Source organism: Corvus brachyrhynchos, unplaced genomic scaffold (genome assembly GCF_000691975.1).
Source record: "Corvus brachyrhynchos isolate BGI_N302 unplaced genomic scaffold, ASM69197v1 scaffold961, whole genome shotgun sequence".
Taxonomy (NCBI): domain Eukaryota; kingdom Metazoa; phylum Chordata; class Aves; order Passeriformes; family Corvidae; genus Corvus; species Corvus brachyrhynchos.
In genome coordinates this window covers 163,618-185,940 of record NW_008236008.1, presented here as the reverse complement: position 1 = coordinate 185,940, position 22,323 = coordinate 163,618, and the positions used below count along the sequence as shown (strand labels likewise).

General features: G+C 39.4%; 1 protein-coding gene across 1 annotated transcript in view; it reads right to left on the bottom strand.

Annotated features, from left to right (window-relative positions):
• Positions 1-19,688, bottom strand: part of CPA6 (carboxypeptidase A6) — a 45,503-nt gene extending 25,815 nt beyond the window's left edge. The window contains exons 1-5 of the mRNA XM_017731143.1: positions 19,537-19,688; positions 17,918-17,993; positions 5,094-5,218; positions 1,602-1,716; positions 567-668 (exon numbers count right to left, since the gene is read on the bottom strand). Of these exons, the coding sequence (XP_017586632.1) occupies positions 567-668; positions 1,602-1,716; positions 5,094-5,218; positions 17,918-17,993; positions 19,537-19,688 (570 nt within the window). The remainder of the gene's footprint in view (positions 1-566; positions 669-1,601; positions 1,717-5,093; positions 5,219-17,917; positions 17,994-19,536) is intronic.
• Positions 19,689-22,323: the final 2,635 nt, after the last annotated feature.

Below are 22,323 nucleotides of genomic sequence, written 5' to 3'. Positions count from 1 at the left end.
GAGTAGGGTGAGGAACAATGACACTATGTGAATAGCCTCATAAAGAATCAAATTTTCAGAACTTTTCAACAGGAGATGGAAAGAAAATACATTGAAAGATTTTTTGCATCTTACCGACACACTCTAATTTGTGGTCCTAATCATGTGAGTCGAGAGCACACAGCCCTGAAATTTTGTCACTAGCTAAAGAAAAGGCGCATGTGGCACATGCTGAGAAGGGCTCCAGAGTCCTCTGGGGTCCCTCTCCAGCATAACTGCTCTCCTAGTTGTCTATAAAAAAAAAGCTTTGCAATCCCCTTAAATCCAAATCCTGCTAATTGAACTTGTCCTGTTATCTTTCTCCATGCATATTCAAACCAGGTAAATAGGATTTGGCTATTAGTTTTCCAGCTTTCTTTTCCCTTTTTTTCATTAAAGATGACATTCAGAGAGATACTTAGATTTAAGCAACTCATCCTTAGGAAACACTGTTAAGCTGTGTCTCTGGTGTATGTGCTGTAACATAAATAACAGGGTCTGTCCCTGATTCCAGATTTTAGTCTCATTAATGACTGTTTAATCTTTACCTTGAGTACATACAGTGGTCTCCCTTCATAGGATTTTCCAACAGAGAACATGTGAACAAGATCTGAATAAGTTCTATTCAGATAATGCATCCACTCCTCAATCTGCAAATACAGAAATAAAATCATTTTTTCAGTCTTTGCATTTCCTGGGAAGAAACTGTAATATATTTATTTTTCTCAGCTCTCAGTCCTCTCTCTACTTTTTGATTTTCCTGTAGTTTTTATTTTTGTCTTGTTTGTTTTTGTTTTCACACTTTAAGCATTATTTGGCTCTCATAGCTCTATTGCCAGAGGCTGGATGCAGCCTTCACATGGGTTTTTTTTTCCATTTAATTGTTGGGTATTACTGGAATGCATAAGCTGTCCATTGAAAATAGGGGGACGTGGCTAATCCACCATTGCCACTAAATATTAATGGAATGAAGAAAGAGAGTCCCTGATTCTGCCTGCCAGAACACAATGACAAACAGATTGACATGCATGTCTCAATGCTACCTGCAATATTTGTTTCACAGGCACCAGATCTTCTTGTGGTGCAGCACTCTGCATGCTCAACCCAGTGACTTTGATTTGGTGCAGACTGAAATTGTGTATGTGAGCACAGTAAAATCAACAGAAATTGTTTACCCAGCCATAATCCAGGATAGTATTCCTTATACATGAGTTTGTACCTAGGTGTTTTTAAGTATTTGTACCTCCCGTGCAAATACCTAAGCATTTACTCATATTGCTTAATTAAATGACTTAGTGTGACCAATCACTCACTGAAATCTCTTATTCCACCAGAGTAAAAGACCTACTTTTTAAAATAAAAACTCAGGTGCTCTGAAAGATAGTTACATGTAAAGATGAGCCTTGAATACAAATATTAAATATACTTTTTTTTTTCAAGGAAGTGCCTATTTTTGAAGAAGCAGGACTTAGAACATTTCTGAAGATGAACAGGTAACCAGAACTTGTAGAGAGAATGAAATCTTAGCCTTATTAAATACAACATTGTAGTAGATAAGAGGAACAATATGGATTTTAATGCACCTCTTCCAGGGAGTGGTACACTTCGTAGTTATACCCAGAGAGGGACCTTCGATTCCTATGGGACCTCACTCCAGTCTGGTTTTCTATTGCTTGCTGTAGGTCTGATATGAGAATCCTAGGTAAAAAAAGATAGCAGTATTACTGAAAAACTAGTAGAACACACAAGCTAAATCAGAATAACAATCATGTTTAGAGGAAATATAGCAGAATTTAAACCATCCTGACTTTACTTCATCTGTTACATTTTGACAATAGAGTGCTTCAGGCTCACTTGAATATAAGCTGCCAAATAAATACTCCAGCTGCTTTGAAATGTAACAGTGCCTTCAAAAACACAATAAGCTAGTTAAGTGACTAAAACAGAATGATGTAAATAATGTAGCCAATGTGAAGAAGCACCCACTTTAATTTTTTAAGGAGCAACATTTGCTGTCTTCTTTTATAATCCAGGTATACTATGTGATCATGGATCTTTGAAAACTGATTTCAAACCACTTGGAAAATCTTTTTAAGCTTAGAAAAACATGGACATACTTTCTCCTGGGAGTGGAATGCAATGTTACATATAGCTACAAGTTGTAGAGGCAAAACAAAAAATTAAGAACTTGGCAGCATTATCGTTCTGTCTGAAACACGTTAAAACAGGAAACAAAAAAATCTGAAGTGTGCTTTGTTGTTTACCTTATCTACTCTGCTGTAGTTGTTTGCCAGTTTTGTTAAAATAACTCAGGAAAAATATGAAAAATATGAAGTGAAAATTAAATATACTTGCATAAAAAGTGAGAGGTTCTTTGCATTAAGAGCAAAATGCAGAGAGGGCTATGTAAGCTGAAAACTTTCCTGTTTTATGGCAAAAAAGAAAAAAGAATATTAAATTATAATACAGAAAACATCTGAAAATAACTATAATAAGGAAGTTGAGGCATCCATCCATCCCATCAGACAGTAGCAGGAGCAGGGAATATTGTCATGGATATCTGTAACAACATTACTGTAAAACCGAGAGTCATCCTTGTAATGCTCCCTTCTCCTAAAGCATGGCAATGTGTAATCACCACGCCACTAATTCACCATTCCCAGAAAATGACAGTCACATTCAACCTTCGAAATTTTTATAGGCATTAGCTGCTGTGGTTGGAAAAAGATGGAAAGAAATGGCATTTACTCTCCTCGTAACTCAGCTGTGCAGCAGATGCCTCAAAGGTAATAGGCCTCTCTACATACAGAATCAAGGTAAAGGTTATTCTCATCCTCCAAAGCATTAGTGAAGTAGTTGTATAATTAGGAATTACATTGTTCTACATCAGCAACATTCATTAAGCAAACTAAAGGATTATAGTCTTGACTTGCAAGGTGTTGTATGTACTGTAAGAGCAGTACTGTAAAGCTGATCAAAGGAGTGATTTTATTCAAGTCATTAGGGCATCTAATATTTAAAAAAAATACTGGACTGCTTTGCAGAATTCTGATTCGTATAAGCACCTATCAGGATCAAGCTCACTCTGTTAACTTACGCATCTGTACTCTAAATGGGATTTGATAATCTTTCTTTATTCTTAAATGACTGTCTACTGTGTGTGCTTATAACACAAAGGCTCTTAAGTCCCTTAGGTCTGAGTGCAACGTAAGTGGCTTCTTTGCCAGAAAACTTACAACCAAGGCAACTGGGTGCAGAGAGTTTATCTGATGCCTGGCTTGTTTCCATGGCCATCTTGTCATGAAGTCAAATCCTAAGAGAAATAAGCCTGTTTTAAAGGCAAGTGCTGGTCATTATTAGGGATGCTTAAATGCTTCCTGCCTTTGTAAATATGTCATAATTTAGGTAAGCATCACTGTATTGAGCTGAAATTTTACCTGGCGTTTGCCTCAGATTTTCCAGTTCCAAAAGAGATGTAGAAATTTAACTCCATTGCAGTGTGTGGAAAAAAATAATTTTAAAAATTGTGAAAAACAGTAATCTGAAAAGGAGTTGTACAAAATCCTGGCTTGTGGAGCTGCACTTCAGCTCAGGGCTGTGGTCCCCACCCTGTGGGCATGACTGTGCTTGGCCAGCCTGCTCCTGCTTCTCCCTGATTATGGATGTTGTTGCTCTCATGGTGAATCCTCCTAGGTCTTGTGGAGTTACAGATCTCAGGAGGCTTGTCAGGACAAGCACATGATTGTTGAGGCTTTGCAGGGTTTTGCTTCTGATGGCTGGGACCATCCAAAATGCGCAGCAGGGAGATGAAGAGGGAGAGCAAAGGACAAGTATGGACCTGGTAAAATGCTGCCCAATTTCCTTCTAAGTGCACACAACTTTTGTGCCAAAAGTCAGATTTTCCCTGTGGAAGATTAATGCACTGTTATCCTAGCATGTTTTTTGGGGTAAACTGCAGAGACCCTTTGCTCTGGCAGTTCTTGCCCTGGCACATGGCTCTGCAACCCAAGCAGAGGTCTTCAAGTACAGAGAGTGTTTATAACAGATATCATTAAAGGTGATTACTGTGAGCAGGAACAGCAGTAGACATGAATACAACTGCTGGGTCACAGTAATTAGGGAACATTTTTTTATAAGCACAGGAAAACAATTACAGAAATCCCCATCTCAGTTTTAAACATAAACAAAGCCGAAGCAGTGCTGAACCCACATGAAAGTTACTCTGAACTGCAGCTATGGAGCTTGTGTACTTAATTGCCTTATATTTGTTTCTGTATTTTTAGAACAACAAATTAAGAAGAGACCACTGTTATAATTAAAATGGGATTGTGATGAGTACTATACATATGTATACATAAATACATCTACAGTATGATTTACACCATTCTGAGATGATGTGCGGAGGAAAAAGTATAAATAACTTCATATAGGTCTTTACTCAGCAAATTTTTGAGAATTCAAATAACTCATCAGTTGATTATTCAGATGCTTAGGCATGTCATTGAAAAAGCTTTAATGACACGATCATTTCTCTTGTCCAGTATATCATATGGATAAATATGAAAGGATAACTATACTCCAAAATTGTCTTGAATTTTTTTAAGGAGCACTATAAATGGTTTGTGAACTTAAGTGTGCATTTGTACTGTATGACTTGCATTGGTCGCTAGGAATGGAGAATAAAGAAGTAGCATGTTCCTGTATAACTGATGAAGAAGTTTTGCCTCTGCATTTGCAGCTTGCTTGTAAATAAACCTTGCTCCTACTAAACAAAGAGGCAAAGCAGGCTACAGAATTAGTAATTACCAACCCTCTCTTAACAGATGTGATTTCACATATATTGAAAACATTTCAGCTTGACTCCAAAGGAGGACATTTAATTAAAGCTGCCTGCCTGTGGGAGATGGTCTGCTCTGCCATTAAAGTGGTTGTTTTCTTGGCAATGCCTAGCTGTCTGCCAGCCTAACTGCTGTGATGTGGAACGCATTTTTGAGAGCACTTGGCGTGGTAGATGCAGACCTGCTCCGAAGGCCAGGCCTCTGGAGCGAGGCATGGGAAGTGAAGCATGGGCTTACGTGTACTGGATGTTTGCTTGCTGGAGGTAGGGCAGCAGGCTCCGGCTCGTGTTCTGCGGTACTCGCACGTCAGCGACTGTACCTTCGACGATGTGGAAGGGGCTGCTGGGCTGCCACAAGTCCACCTGTAGTGCAGGAACCAACCTGTAATTCACATGCATTCAGTGGAGGTGGGGAAGTCCAGGAGACAGCATGCTTGAAGGTAGGTAGGCAAACCCTCTAGGCTTGGTAGAGACAATAAAACTGCATCGGCTGGTCCAGCTCAGCATCTGTGCTAATGGAGCAGATTTTGAGGATTCACTGTGCCCAGCTCACCACAACTGCCCTGGGAGATTTGCCAGTGGGAACAGAGAACAGTCTTCAGAACATGCCTCCTCAAACAGCTCAAAACAAAAGCTAGTTCCAGCTTCATGCACCTCCTCAGACTATTATACATTCCCAATGTATTAGCTCCTATGGAGTCCATGAGTCTTTTTTAATTTTGCAAGGCATTTTCTCTGCTCATTAGGGCAGCCAAAAAATGCTAAAGAGATATAGGAAGCATAGCATATACCAGTGTTGTTTGTAAAACGTACTCAAGTTTTATTCTTGATAATAAGCAGATCAGAGGTCAGTAACAGGTCACCAAGACCATGAATACACAATAACTTTATATTAAATGTCAAAATAACAGGATTAAGATAATCAGATTATTTCAATCTTGTAAAAAATGATAGCTACTGAACAATGCCACTATTATTATTGTGCTATCTGTATCTGCTCATACCTAAGGGATGTTTCTTGTCCATTTTTACTTCCTTTTGTTGCCAAATCTGAGATAAATTTGGAAAATTTAGCCCAGAACATGAATTTTCAAGAAAGCAAGAAAATTTGCAAAGAAGGATTTGAAACTCAGTGTTCTGCACCCTGTAGTAAAATACTGTACTTGCACTCTTCAACACGAGCACAGTTCCTCCTCAACCAGTGTGAGGACAGTGGAAAGAACACAAGTCAACAAAACTCTTTCCAGAGCTTCTGGATGTTCATAGGAGATTATAAATGGGAGTTTTAGGAGCAATCTCTGTATCAACATGACAAAGAGGCATGCCAAGATCCACAGGCCTTAAAAATACGTTTGTGAGCTGAATACAAGGAAGGAAACTGATATGGAGTACATGTTCACACATTTCTTAAAGAGAATTTTTAAAGGTTTGATACTTGATAAATGTCTTTTGAAGTTTATTGCAATCAGCTGTGCCAGGCTGCACTTACGAAGCCGTTGATACAGCTCATGAGCGTCCACTGCTTTCCAGGTATCTAAAAAGATTTTTATAATCTATACCTTAAAAGGTCCTCACTTCTTTTATGCCATAGAAGCTATTTGGGAAACATCAAATGCATTTACCTGGTCTTGCTATGGACCTCATTTGTGAGAGGAGTACAATCTTGCAACAGGGGTTTAGTTCTCAACATTTCTCAAATGGCCCTGGGTAAAAATATTCTGATTACTAAGAGGGCATCTAATGCTGAATCTGGTGTTACCTCTTTAAACAAGAGTGACCTCAACCCAGTTAATCCAATTAAATGCCTGCTACTTTGGAAGGAGCAGAATTGAAACACAGGGCCAGCCTCTTCTTGTTCCTGCCAAAGCCACTCTTTGTTTCAAGCTGCCACAATATGGTATCGGCATCCAAGTCATAGTGGTGGGTGGGTGCAGCATCTTTTGAAGTCTAACACCAGGACTGGCAAAGTTCACGAGGCTTGTGAAGCTGACAGCAGCTATGACAGATGGCCAGTAGAAACGAAAGTCGTGAATTAAGTGGTGATAAATGCTGCTTACAAATAAAGATTGTCTCACTGTGCTAACACCTTATGTTTTTTAGTTTATCTGTCTTTTGTATTTTGATAAATTACAGGCACCCAGTGAAATTCCCCCCTAACTCAACATGGTTAATTTCACACATGTTTAATTAGAAATGTGTATTTGACTTTTAAGATTTATTCCAAAAAATATACATCAGAAAGGGTAAATGTGTTTTTCTTAGAGTAACAGTCTATCAACGAGCTCAGCCAGAGCCATCTTTATAAAAATAACAACATATTGTTACATACAAGCTAAGAGCAACTGAAGTGAAGTGTCTCCTGGCCAACTGCAATATCTAAGCACACAGAATTGCAATAGAAGAAAAAACCCCAACTAATCACAACTGATATACACCTGAAACTTGTCTTTGTTCTTGACAGTTACTCAGGATTTATTCTGGTGAAACTCTCCATTACCATGGAGGAGATAAACCAACAAATATTCACACTATTAGCTATAACATCACCAGACTTTTTAATTTCTGAGGTATTCTAATTGTTCCTCACATTACTGGCTACAAGTGAATATCAAAAGCAGAAGCAATCTTCTTTTAACTAATGAAATCAGTGGCATATTGCCACTACACTCTTTCAGTGAAACTGCAATATTTCACTCCTGGCATTGTCCTGGAAGTGAGACAAAAAAATCCTATATTTAGAATGCAAATCATTCTGCTTCATCCCAATTCCCTGTTTGGGTAGTTTGGCTTCCTTTGACTCCCACTTCTCATCCTTTGCAATGTAAACGAAGCAGTCAGTGCTCCTCTGGGAGATGTTACCTGTGCTGTCCAGAACAACACTTCAATCACTGGCTGGATTTTGCCTAATAAAGCATATAAAAAGCAACATGTTTCTCCAACAGACATCTTATTTATATTGCAGCTGTCAGCTTGTCCTTGGTGTGACAAGTACATGGAAACTGACAAACAGAAGATGGATTTCAGAGCAAGCATGTTTGGACTGAGCAAGTCCAACTATCCTCTACTCACTGTCATCTTCAGGAGACTTTATCACTGCATCTCCCACAGATACTGAGAGTCTTATTGAAATTATCACTCTTATTTCAACATCATTCCTCTCTCAAATATGCCTTGGATTTCCATGCTGGGCTCTGCTGGCTAGTGAGTGGCAGTGAAAGTAATGACTGTCCTATCCTCTTCACTCTCTGAGACAGGGTGTTGTTACCCCCACACACTACACACGAGCCTTTATACAGTATTATGGAGTACCAGTCAGTGCCAAAAGATATCTGTTTGCTGTATGGGTGGTAGGATTTGCTAGGTGGGAGGAAGATTCTCCAGCTACAAAACAAAGAGATGCAGAAATCCTACAAAACTCCCGGAGCATACAGCCAAATATTTGAACCTCAAAATTCATCTGGTATCTTGAGGCTAGAGGAAAAGAAATATGCTTTAGAGCATGTCTGCAAACCTAAATATTCTCATCTCCTTTGCAGAACACTCTTATTTGCACATCTTTTCCTGTCTTTCAACATGTTCAGAGTTGGGACCAGGAGACCAATTACTAAGCACCTGTCACTCAATGTGGCCATGAGTGCCTGTTCTCAGGGACAGTGGTGGCTCCCCAGATGCCCAGTGAATGCTCTTTCCCAGAATATCACTGGAAGCATGGGCATCCTGACTTGCTTTCTATGAGGAAAAAATGGTATGTAAGAGCATAGAGACTGGTCTCTTTTTCCAAAACATTTAAACACATTATTTCTTTATTTAACAAAGAAAGTGTGAGAGTTTATTAATTGTGACTACATAATAAGTAGTCTTTTTAAACTGCCTGTTCTTCTTTTTTCAACCTCACTTGTCCCATAAAAGTCCCTGTGGTTCAATTTGTGCTTAGGAAAGCCAGGTTTCTTTGCAGGCAATTTTCCTTTAAACTGAGGTGTTAAAGACAGCTCAAATAAATCTATCAGCTCTTACCTGGACACCTTCCAAGGTACAGCAACACTGAACTCACTAGTCATGTCTCTAGGTTTTGATCAGTACAGTGATGAAAAGTCAGGACAAGGCAAAGGGACAAATATTTTAAACAGATTTGGGTGCTGAACTAATAGAATTCAGAATTTCTTCCAAAGTTAAAATTATGCAAATAATTTTCCAAGAATACAAACATTTTGTTAGTATAATCCTACATATCACAAATGGTGTACAGAAAACTCTTTTGCTCTGCCTAGACAGAAAACAGAACAGGGAGTTTTTAATTCACTAGTTCATTTTTCCTCCTGCTCATTCCATGCCATGGAAAGGAAGCCTGGGAAGAAAAGTCTCCCTGCTTTTCCCCACAAACACTCTCATGGCTGCATAAATCTCACAGTCTTTTTTTTTTAAATTCAAGTAATAATAAAAATAAATCCCCATCTTCTTTAGACCATGGGGCTTAGTCCAGCCTTTGTAATTAAAGCCATTTTCTTGGGCAGTAGCTTCCAGTTGTCCCTCATTACCTTTTCATAAGCAGATGTTTCATTTCTTCTTCCATTTAACCTGAAAGGAAGATGCTTAGTGCTCTCATCAGATCGGCAATTATGAATCAATCAAATGATTGATGCTTGTCACGAAAATAACTGGAATAACTTTGTCATAACTTACATTTAGTATCTGGAGAAAACAGTTTATGATTTATCTGTGTTATTCGCCATGAAGACAGAAATTTTGTTATATGTTTTATTACCTAGCAATTGCAGTTTTTATTCCTACTGAGTTGTATCCAGCAATACATGTGCCAAAGCTGGACTTGTCCTTAACATCACTATGAATGGATTTCTTTGAGAAATGCTGTCAACTGTAAAGTTCAGAATATAACTATTGTTATGATGCTGTCAGTAGAAATGGCTTGGCATTTCTGACCCTCTTGTAAAAGGGAATGTGCAGTCAGTAATGAAAGCAGGGGTACTGTTTGCTCGCGGGCTCTTTCAGGAAACGTGGGTTTCCCATTTACATCCATATGCTCATGTATAGACACATAAACACCCTTAGCAGTGCTGAAAGTTACTAGATATGTCTTCAATTAGAAATCCAATAGTAGAAGGCAGAGTGTAGAAGTAGAAACCACTTTAGTCTTATTGGTGTTGTCAGGGGTCTGACTGCCCGAGGTTTTATCACATAATACATGGGCAACACAGTTACTTACACGTATGTACAAACACCCCTCGCATGCACATGTACAGTGTGCAACAGAATTTTAGACCTCTGTTGGTACATCTGAAGAGAAAGAAGCAAGGAAGAATGACTCTTGTTCACTCTGACACTGTTGCATAACTACAGCAGCGCTGTGGTTCACCTGGAAAGAGCAGAACTGCTAATCTCTAATGTCTTCAGCCTTGCAAACATCTCAGGACCAGGACTGATTTCATTCTCACTTGCTTCTGACAATTAAGGAACTTAATTGGCAGTCCTAACTGCCAATCTGCTTCAGCTGCCCTTTATGTGCTGCAAAATTATCCAGTGGAAATCCAATGTGGAATTCCCTTGCTTTCTAAAAGGACTTACAATGCAGTCCTAGTGCAAAGTAATTTAGCTTTCTGACTGAGTGCACTAGACATTTTACTGGCTCTAACTTTTCAGTATTTATTTGCTTTTCAGCGAGGCTGGTAAGAGTAATTGTGCCAATAAATGGGGAACGATTCATGGGATTGCAGCAACCATAACACTGACAGGAACAGAATATGAACAACACACAGCTTGAAGTTTTGAGTTTTGCGGATCTTTGTGGAACTATAACGAAGTAATGGTCTTCCCATTCTATTTGCACTGGTATAATTTTACACAGGGCTCTACACTGAAAAGAACCTGTCGGCTATTCCTCAAGAGAGTCACTGAGATAAAACTTGTACTCAATTTTATGGTAACTGAATATCTGTTCTTAGAAGTACAGATGCCACTGGGCTAAGTATATTTTAAAGATGTGAAAAAGTCTTTAACAGACTCATTAAAAAAAAAAAAAAAGGCCAAACCCTTCTTCTGTTTATTATTAAACTATTTATAGCTTGGTTCAAATTGCAGTTGCTGCTGCACTGCATGGAAATGGAATAGTAAGCCCTGGATCTGATTCTACTCCCACTGAGGCTGTGCTGATGACTTTGTTGAGCTCAGGCTCAGACTTCCTCAGAGGAAGCAGATTCCTTCCATCTCAGAAAGTCCATGCTTTCTGCACCTTGTGAGAGCAATACTCTTACTACCTGGGTTATGCTGTTCTATCTTGTATTTTCCCACTAAAGATTTTCTGCAACAACATTTTCCTTCTGATCCTGGCAAGTGGTTTCCAAACATGTATTTTGATATATCTATGAATACCCTCTGTTGTCACCTGATGTTCCTTGTGTATCTGAAATATGCTAATATCTGAATGGAACCCTAACCATGAGCTAGGGTAAAATTTAGACTGAAAACTAAAGCATCTGGCTATATAGATATATTTGCTGTAGGTGCAAAGTAAAATGCATGCAGCCTTGGCTGCTGAGCTAGTTCTTTCCTTCTGCAAATAAGAATAGCTCCACTTGGGCTTACAGACTTTCTTACTGCATTTTCAGATGGGCTTTTGTCCTCTGAAGGCTTTTTATCACATTTTCCTATGGAGGTGTAAACTATCAGATTTATAGCCAAGTGATCCTTTTCCCCTATGAGACATTTTTTCTGATTCCCTGAACTGCAATGACAGGATCAATTCAGGGATTACAATGGATAAGCAGCTGCTGTAAGGACTAGAAAACAAACAAAAGGGAATGGAGTTCTGGCTTCAAGGCCTGCTAGGCTGGCTTCTCCCAAAGCTGAAGAAGTGCCTGGCTGTGCCCAGGAATTTCTTTTATAAAAACTGCTGAAGAATGAGTGATCTAACTCTATTATGCCAGGAATGTTCACAGAGCAGTGGCTTCTTTGCTACCTATACAAACAGTCCTGATCCCAGTCAGACGTTATGTGATAAAAAGTGCTTGTAGACCACCGATGGAGTAGAAGTTATCAGTCAAGGCTCAAAGGAAGTGCTGCTTCAAAAATAACCCTTACAAAGGAAAATTCCAGAGCAGATAAACAGAATCTGCTGGGTCTGAGGACCCACGAAAATCCCCGTTTCTTTGCAAAGCACTTGGGAATGTGACATTTGTTTCTGTCAGTCAGGTCCAACAGAATTAAAACCATGAAAGGGCTCATAAATCAGCAACAGGCTCCTCAAATTGTCTTCTGAACAAGAAAGAGCAGGAGAAAATAGCCAGTCATTGGAGAGGTGTACAAAACAGAGGGACAGCAGATGGACAAGAGGAGTCTTGGGGGACAGAGTGTGGGCAGTAATATTCATGTCACTGTGGTACTATCATCCTAAGTATTTCTTTTTGATTTATTGATTACTGTAATAATTTGCAAATGATTAGTGTGGAATGGTGTACCTGCAAAAAGATATTTCTGGTCTTAAACACTAAGTCAGGATTAAAATTTTTTACCATATCTCTAAAAAGAGAAATTATTTATAAGAGCAAAGGACTGCAACAGAAAATCTAAAATTTAAGACTGGCACCTGTGATGGCATTACAGCAGCAGCCAGTCTAAAAGCTGGACAGTATATACTGTCTATAGACAGATCTATAGCTAGAAAAATAAATAATTCCATGAGCAATAAAGAAATATTTAAAAAATAAAAAATTTTCACTTGAACTGTCAAAGAATTTGCTGCATTTTAGTCCATCACAACCATACGAAAATGTTCCTCAGCACTGCTATGCAATATACTTGTCATGCATGTATAGTATACTTGCATACTATCATCTTACATGAAAGTCAGAGGAGGAGCTCCACCATCATTTATCCCTGTCATACTCCCTGTTGCATCTACCCCGGTGGGCTTTGGCACAAGGTCTGTGCCAAAAGTGTCTAAGGGTGTGGGGTGGTGCTGCTGGTAGGACAGTTACCAGGGTCTTATTTTTCTTCCCCATGGAAACTGAAAGAAAAATGGAGGAACTTGCTGGAGACAAGAGATACTGCTGTATACATACTGATGGCATCTGTCAGCTGCTACTACGTCTGTCACTTAGTGAAACCCAGCCTCAAAAAAGAGCATGACTCTGTTCCCCACCTGCCTCATTTCTTCTGACCTCACACACATATTGCCCTAAGAAACAGTTGCATACACAGCAGTGCATGGTGCACAAGAGTTTCCTGAGAACTTGCTCTGGAGAGATGTAGTCCTAGAGTGGGGGGCTGGTGGGGAGGCACAGGGAACTCTGCTCAGCCTGGCTGAGACGAGAGTGGTCAGGGCCAGACCCCCCTCCTGCTGCTTTGAGGCTGGAATGCAGCTGATCTGACTCAGTATATTTACCTTCTATATTTCTTCTTTACTGTAGCTGAGTTTATTGGTTAAATACATGCACATTCAGGCAATTTTACAGAACTTACTGCAGAAAAGTTTTAATCTGTAGGGCTGGCTATTTTTACTGGCAGTGCAGATCTACATGCTATGTCCACCCCAACAGGGGAAAAAAAGCAATATTCTGTCACCTAAAAGTTAACAAAACCAGCCTGTGAAGGAATCAGTTTATAAAAATGATTAATAACAAAGGACTGTGGGCAATGGAGCTACAGACCAAAACTAATTTGTGGAAATTACTCAGCAAGTGATTATGACTAATGTGATTTGCCACTGGGCAATTCAGGAACAAAAGTGAAATGTGTGGAATGAAACATTCATTATCCATTATTCACTCAGTATAGGCAACGGCATTCATACTGTACAGAGCCTAGACACTTCAGGTAGAATTCAGGGATTATTTACACCAAGTATTATATGGACTTTTCCCTTAAAAAAAGGGGGGCAAATATCCCTCCTAAGGAGCTCCAGATACTAGGTTTATAAAGTTCTTAGAGATTACACCTTCTGTAATAGTGTGTGAATTAACCTTATAGCTCAGGTATTGGTAGAAGAGCAGTCCTGTTTGAGATCAAGAGGTTTCCATGTGGATGAAAACCCCTAAGTAGTCCTTCAAACTCTTACATGAGTTTTGCTGTTATGTTTTAGCTCGGCTGCCACCGCCCAAGTTAATCACTGGGGACATACTCTAAGAGACTTCAAATACATCAAGACATAGAGACAATTCCAAGATGATCTTTCAAGGATGACTCAGTGTAGGTTTCTGTAAATGCACATTCAGGAAAGTATTCCTTTTATGTCTGGTGCTTTTCCCAAAAGGGATGGACCTTGCTGACCTCTGTGGCATTGGCTTCAGCATGGCAAAAGGCAGAGCTCTCACCACTTACTTCCCCACTGCCCTGGTGTTTCTTTCTAAAGAAAACAGCTAGAGTAGACTGTAAATGACAAAATCTACTCAAGAAGATCAGTGGTAAGGACAATAATTAAGAAACTGGCATATAAAACAAAATGAGGGAAACAATACATTGCTGTTCTTTCCGCTGCCCATTTATTTTCTTCTTGGTTCTTTTCTCTTTGTCCAAATCAGTAGGCAATAAGGAGGGGTATCTTTGCATTTGCTTTATTCTCTGTCTGACACCAAAATACATTGCCTTTGCAGTAGGATCATCAGGATCATTTTTTCAAGCTTCTTTGTGATAACACCTTTCAGAAGGATAGGGTCATTTGAACTGAACAGAGAGGAGTTTTTCTTATAATTCTTTGGATTATGAGAGGTAGGTCAGAAGAAAAAGCTAAGTCACTCTGCCTTACAAGTGTAAGTTTAAGGGCAGAAGGAAATGGCTGGAATGAACACAAAACACCCCAAGTCTTTAGAAAACCTCCCTCCACCAGACCCGGTGAGGAGGAAGCCTGTGACAGGAGGGATTATCTTCCCTTTGCCCTATTACCACTGTCTGTTCTATGCACGGAAATTCTGCACCAAACATACAATCCATTTTTGCAGAATCTACTCTGTGCTTGCACTGTCCAGGGAATTTATTCAAAATAGTTATGTTGTGCATGGATGACACCAGGGGTAAACTGGGCTCCCCAAATGACTTTTGCACTGCAATTCCTGCTTGACTAACGGGGACTAATCCTGACATCCCTAGAGAGTGTAACTTTTGGTCCTCTGAAATATACCTCATCTCTAGTAGACCAGTTTTCCAGGGTAGAGAAACATGTCTGAATTGAAACCCAAGTGCATGTACTCTTCTCAATTTAACAACAGAAGTGATATAAGTTTTATTTTTATTGACTTTTCTTGTTATAATACTGACAATGGTAGAGAATACTATCAGGCCATATCATAACTCAGGTTGAAAACTGAGTTTTGCACAACACTGAGTAACATAACCAAACTGTCTCAAAAGGATCCTGGTTCCATCTTGATTTCCCCCTTGAGGGACAGAATGTGTGAGTAATGTAACAGGTTGCTATTCATTTACTGCTCAAACCAAAATAGATTCAAAGGAGATGTCTCAAACCAGTTCTGGTTTTCTGACTCAAAAAATGAAAAAATCTGAAATGCAGTCTTTGTAATTACAGCAATTTGTACGTCTGTTGACACTCCTGCTCATATTCCTGTTGTTTGTCAGGCATACTGTGTTAAGATGGCAGCAGGACTATATCTGGGGTTTGTTTGCAGCTTATTTTGCACTACAGAGGGGTTTTTTTTTGTGCACTGTCTTCCATTTCCTCCTGAGCACATAATCAACATCGTGCTTAAAGGGTCATATTTAAAAAACAGAGCATAAATCCACTGTCCATTGAATTTCAGCTCTGGAAGTCTGGGGGGTGGGGGGCAGGGAGAAGGACAGGGGAAACTTGACTTGGAGACTTAAAAATTGCACAACTCTAAATACGTGGTTCTCCAGAGGGGCTGATGACTTGCAGCCACTACTGACTTTTGCTGGTATTGTAAGGACTGGGCACTTCTGAAGAGTGTCATTATTGATCGACTTCTTCATGAGGGAATAACTTGAGATTTTTATTTCAAACCGGGACAGGGGACAAAATATGATAATTTAATGTTAAACATATCTGTTACTTGTTATCCACTGAGGTGTCTCTTCCACCCCATGCAGATGGGCAGTGAAGCAGCTGCAGATGGAAAAGCCCTAAGACCTGACACGCAGCCAAACCCAGCCTGTCTTCATGAAACTGGGTGACACGATACTTTCTCTTTTTTCAGTCTTCATTTCAACCTCCTCAGCTTAGTTTCTCATCAGAATCAATCATTCTCTAATTAACTAGTCAGATTCTGATGCAGTTTGCCAAAATTTTATTATCCTGCTCTCAGAGCTACAGCATGCAATTATTTATTCAAGTTTCTACTGCTCCCACTTTGATGGAATTGAGTGAAGAGATTTCTTTCTGGGAGCCTAAGGGAGCTCTGTAATGAGAAACAGTTACAGGAAGGTGAGTAACCCTTTTGCTTTGCAGGGTTTACAATATGAGGAGAAAGGAAAAAACACATGTGCTCCCTCTTTATGTTCCAACATCCAGGGGGGAGAAATTAATGCAAAACCCAGCTTCCACATGTATTGCTTGGTTTTATGGTTAGGTTTTTTTCCTAATTGGGAGTAAAACAAGTATCCTTTTTGGTGTGTTACAGTAGCATTCACAGTGAGGGTCAGGTCCTTAATAAGCAGTGCAGTAACAAACATAAGACAATATTCTTTAGGAGAGTTGGGCATTACAGTGCGAAGTGTGGTAATCCATGGCATCATGACACGGCCTCTGTTGAACATTGAAATTTTTCCTGCAACACGTGCACAGGCTGGATGTCTTGAGAACGGGGGTTACAAAATATAGCATCTTTAATGGGAAACCAACCAAACATAGCATTAAGAAATGCAGATGTGATGGAGACAGCCTCAGCTTTCTTACTTAAGACTAGTGAGGTGTCAATGTCTTGACTGCTGGAGTATTCACAGCAGTAAGCCCTCTCCTGGGCTAAGGTACCTAAGGTAGCTCAGTCCTCTTTCTTTAAAAAAAAGTAGCAAGAAAGCTTTGTCATAATTGAAAGATGGAATGTTTTTCAGGAGGGTGTAAGACCTCTTCTAACATCTTCGTTCTGTTTTGTTTTATTTGGTATGCAGACAGAGATTTGATTTACTTATATCACAGATGTTAACTATTGGACTAGAAAATTAGATGCACCTTCATTTTTTTGTCACAGAGAACACAATCATTTATGTAAGATTTCAACAATAGAGACAGAATTACACCACAGACTGCCTAATAGTTTGCTGGAGTTGAAGGCAGTGAGCAGCCCAAAGCTTTTGCACATGCTCCAAACACTGTGGTACTTAACAGTGATCAAGTTGTTACTTCCCTGATTCTGCTCTAGTTAGGCTGTGTTTTGTTGACTATTAATGAGGCTTATCCCTTTCCCATAGTGCTTGGGGGCAGTGCATGCTCATGGTACAGTTCTTTTTTTCAGACCATAGACCTGGCTTACAGGTGCTGCCCATCCTCTGAGACAGTGGGCCAGACTGCTGTGGAAAGACTGCCTCTGCCTTCACAAGCTGTGCCAGCAAAGCAGCATGATGCAGAGTGCTCCTGTGCTGCCCTGCTGCAGTGGCACTGCTGCTTTTCATTTATATTTGCAGGGAAAGCCAGGGAAGAAAGATTTTAGCTTTCTAGTGAGTATCATAAACACTATCTCAACTGCTACTAGAAGGTTATTCTGCCAGAGAGATTCTCAAACTGAAGCCACTTCCTTTTTCATATTCCTCTGTTTGTTCACAACTTTAAATTTCTCAGTGTTTTAAATAACACCATTGGGCAGATAATGAAGCAACTATGTATGCTAGCAAGAAGTGGAAGAGCAAAGAAAGCAAATTTACAAGTGTGGCACCTCCATTACTTTAAGGCAATAAGTGTTGTTAAATTTGTCAGGCATGATGAATCTAATTCATATGCTATTTTATTGGTAAATTAGGAATTTATTGGGCAAAGACTGCTTTCCAGATAATAAAATAATTTGAAGTGCCAAATGAAAGGTAAGTTTGTTAACCCACTACAGTCTTCAAAAAAGATCAGAAAAAGAAGATGAAAATAATGAAACTCACCTTAAGCCTGTTGAACGCAGCCCTCAGGATCTGTGTTTCCCTGTCGCTCTCAGGAACAACTCGTATGACTTTATCACTGCCAATAACAGAAAATTGAATTGGCACTTTAGGACTCTTTGCAGCAGTACAATGGGACAGTAATTAGGTTCAGATAGATACTGCAACTGTGCTCTTTTTCAGCATCTGCGAAATGTTGGGTGAGCTGAAGCTCTGCTTCTGAGCTTGCTGCTGGACTATGCACTTCCATAGAAATTATTTGCTCTTTACAGATCAGTGTCAGCTTGACCTTCCATTTCTATGTAAATGCTTTGTTCATTCCTTCTAAGTTAAACCATTCAAGCTGACATCTTCCATACTGAACAAATGCCTCAGAACAAAGCAATTATTTTTTTTCCAAAGTAATTAATCTCTTTCCGAGGATGAGATTAAGTAAAATACATTGCTTTTTCATGTTTAAACCCTCAAATGACTTTGAAAAGTTCATTGTTCTCATGCATTAAAGAGAGGAGTTGATGTGAGAAAAGAGGTGATCTTCATATTAGGGCATGCCTTTTGCTTTACCCATTAAAACTTGCACAAATTTTGTGAAGTAAATAGCTGCTCATACATGCTCAGGAGGTTCTAAAAAAAATAGTAGCTAATTTTATTAACTTTCTTTAACAGAAACTGAAGTAGAGTAAGTTTAGGTAAGATACGAGGAAGAAATTCTTTGCTGTGAGGAGCACTAGAACTTATTGCCCAGAGAAGTTGTGGATGCCTCATCCCTGGAAGTGTTTAAGGCCAGGTTGGATGAGGCTCTGAACAACCTGTTCTAGTGAAAGGTACCCCTGCAGGGAGGGGGGGCTGGAACTAGATGACCTTTAAGGTCCCTTCCAACTCAAGCCTTTCTATGATTCCATGATCTCAACATAATTATGCAAACAGGAAGCAAGAAACTGAATGACCCTTCAACGACCACCATCTATGTCATGACCAATGGGATGCTGGAGACCACAGAAAATAGAGGGCACAATCATGTAACTAAAATATCAGCCATACACAAGAAGGATGAAATAACTTTACGTGCCCCATGTGAATTCTGCCATTTTACTACATTTTGAGTTTTTTATTTGTACTTTTGATAACCAGTACTTCTCTTCCAAGAGACCTTGGAGGTCATGCATATCTGTATTTCTAGAGTTCCATCCACTAGCCAGAATGCCTTTTAAACAATTTATTGACCTACAATTTCTATATCATCTGGGAATTTCACACAGCAGAATTTCCCTTGACATTGAGAGGTTTGTCCCTTAAATATCTCATGAGCTCTCCTACTTTGTTGAAGGTTCTGAGTCTGCTGAGAAGATATTTGGCCAACTAGAAATAGCACTGCTGAGTGTGCCCTTGCTGGCTCACCATTTTAGGAAGGATCCCAAGCTGCTGCTGTTCCAAAGCACTAGGTCTTGCCTTTGGTGAACTGCAGCTACAGCTCTGGTAGGACTCACCTTTGTTGCAAAAATCCTTAATGCATATGTAGGTAAGCACTAAATATTGCCAGTAAGTGTTTCAGAAGAAAGCACTGCTAATAAATTCTGAATTCTGAAATAGCTTACCTCTTTCTGGAAATAATTTTCCCTTACACCCTCTTCTTTCTTAGTCTTTTCTCTACAGTCAACATTTGCTCCCCTTGGTCAGCCTCTAATCCTTCGTTCTGTCTTAGCTCTCCAGTTTCGGTTCTCACCCCTGCTGAGTTTTCCCTGTAGACAGGTCCCAAGCCTTCCAACTCCTTCATGGCATTAAGTCTTTGGTCCAATTAGACTCCAGTCAGGTTCCTGCTGCAATAACACTGATGTGCCCAGAGGTGTGGACCTCAGTCCATTCTCCTCGGCTGCTGTTGACTTTACTGGACAAATAGTTTATGCCTAAGAAGAAAGATTCCTGAAAGCTCTCCCATTATAATTTGGCAGCCCAAAAAATTTAGGGGAAATTACTTTGCTTCCAAGACAAGTTTAACCTCCTGTAAAGGAGCTTGCACAGAAAGGAATAAATCTCTTAGAGTACTACAACTGCTGCATCTTTTAAAAGAAAATAGATGCTTTGAATTTATCATACATACAACAGTAATATTCTTTTCCATTACTCACTTCTTTCTAAGCACTAAACTGCTGTTAAGAAGAAAATAATAAAGAAGTAATAAAGAAGTAATTATTGCCCAGGAAGTTGATGTAGCTAATAAAGATTCATCAGACATGTCTGGAAGGATTGGTACAACCAACATATAAAAACCAGATTTTAATGAAATAAGTAGCTAAGCATGTGTTACACAGCTGTAATGGAATTTTGAAGGAACGGATATCACTTAGGTATGGTCTTGAATTAATACACATCACTGTAAACTGTCTTCAATTAGCTCAGCAACTCTGTCATTTCCAATGTGATGAAAAACCTGCCCTAAAGAGGAAAATACTGGTGCTGTGACAGATTGATCACTTGACACATTGTTGGGAAATGCCTCAAGCTGTGGCTGGGTCTGCTGCTAGAGAGCTCATAGCAAGCAGTCTAGCATACCTGGTAATTTTAGTATTTTATTAAAAGATGGTGAAGCCATTATGGCAAGGCTCTTTCAATTTTTGTGCATGCAAGATGTAGGAATACGCTGGATTCCTGAGAACTATCTGCTAACACCCACTTCTGCAGGCTGGCTAGCCAGTGGATAATCATTATGCATACTTCAACAAAGCACAGATTGCAAATCTAGCTTTACTACAGATGTCTACCAGTCAAAAACCATAGTCCTAAGGTAATTTTTTTAGCTTTATAGTTTTTCTGGTTACAGTTCACATTAAAGAAATCGAACGATTACCTTGAACACTATGCAATACCATGGAATTCAGGGTAGAAATTCAGCAACCTACCCACTATTTAAAAGCCAACAACAAAATCTACCAGATCATGGACTAATATGGTTGATAAATGGCAGCTGCACCCCAAACACTCAGGACCATCCCCTGGTGAGGTTGCCTGCCATCCTTCATGTTGAGCTGTTGAGGAGAAAGAAGCAAGTAATCGTGTCTGTCTAGGGAAAGTTTTGTTGCCGGCAGACATATGTCAGCAGTCTGCTGATTTATGCAGGTAAGGTTATTTTTCTAACCATGATGCCTCTAAATCTTTTTTTTAAAGCCTATTTCTAAAACCTTCTAAACAAACAGCAAGATGGGATATATTTTGTATCAATTAATGTAGAAATTTATATCCACCATGACAAACTTTCAATTTACCCCTAGCAATTAGGCTAATGGAATTTAAAGCTAGGACTTAGAGAGATCTTTTGAATTTTGTGTAAACACAGTTGAAAGCCTTTGCCAAGAGCAAAACACAAGCTTTAGTAAAAGTACTGACTGAATGAGCGTGGTGAGCAAAGAGTAGAAGCCAGACAGCTGATGTCCCCAGGGACAGCCTCATGTCTGAGCAAAATGGGTGACCAGCTGTTGGCCAGCACTGACATGCAATGACACTTTTTTTTCCCTTCATCACCCCCTTATATTTTTCAGGAACAGCATGAGAAATGACACACCTGCTTTCGAAACACAGAATATTCTACGTGGCCCTGGAAAGGGTGATACTCCCTGACGCCAATGGGGACTAAAACCTCTTGGTTTACTTCTTTGGCTTTTTCATTGAGGTTTTCTTTCCATTTACTTCATCGTTTTACTCATCTCTGAACAGACCAGATGGATCCAAAGAAACTATTCTGCAGCACATCTACGACTTCTTTACTGATGGAATTAGCAGTTCTCTCTCATGAAACTTTCCTGATGAACTCACATGGCATGAACTGCATTTATGTAAATTCCTCATTTCCTTCAGGAAAATCCTTCTTATTGTTTTATTCTCCTGACTAATGGGAACCTTAATCAGATCTCTGCTCTCCCATGGAATTTAATAAAAGTATGTTTACAAAGGCTTTACAAGTATTTTAACCACAGTTTAAGAAGTGATATGCTATAAATCAAATACCTATGCTAAAAAATAGGAAAGAAAATAAATCCCCACTTACAGGCATCCATTCCTAATGGTACAGGAGGGATTACAGTTCCTGAGAGCAAGCTGCCATAGTTGCTGCACTTCAGTGGTTCATTAAGGCTGAATGACACATCTGAAAATATCTACAGTTTGAAAGCCTCTCGTCAACTCCCAATATGCCACCAGATATCATTTGTGATGAAAGATCAATTGCTTCATTCCCTTTTCTCCACTAAACTCTGATAGTCAAAAGGTTAAGAAATAATAAAACATTAATGTTTTACTCTCTCTCTGTTACTGGGATGAAGAGTTTAAACTGTGACTCAATACTGTTACAAAATCAAGATAGATAAATAAGGCTGGGCTTCTTCCTGAGACCTGGTGGGGACATCTGGAAAGGGAAC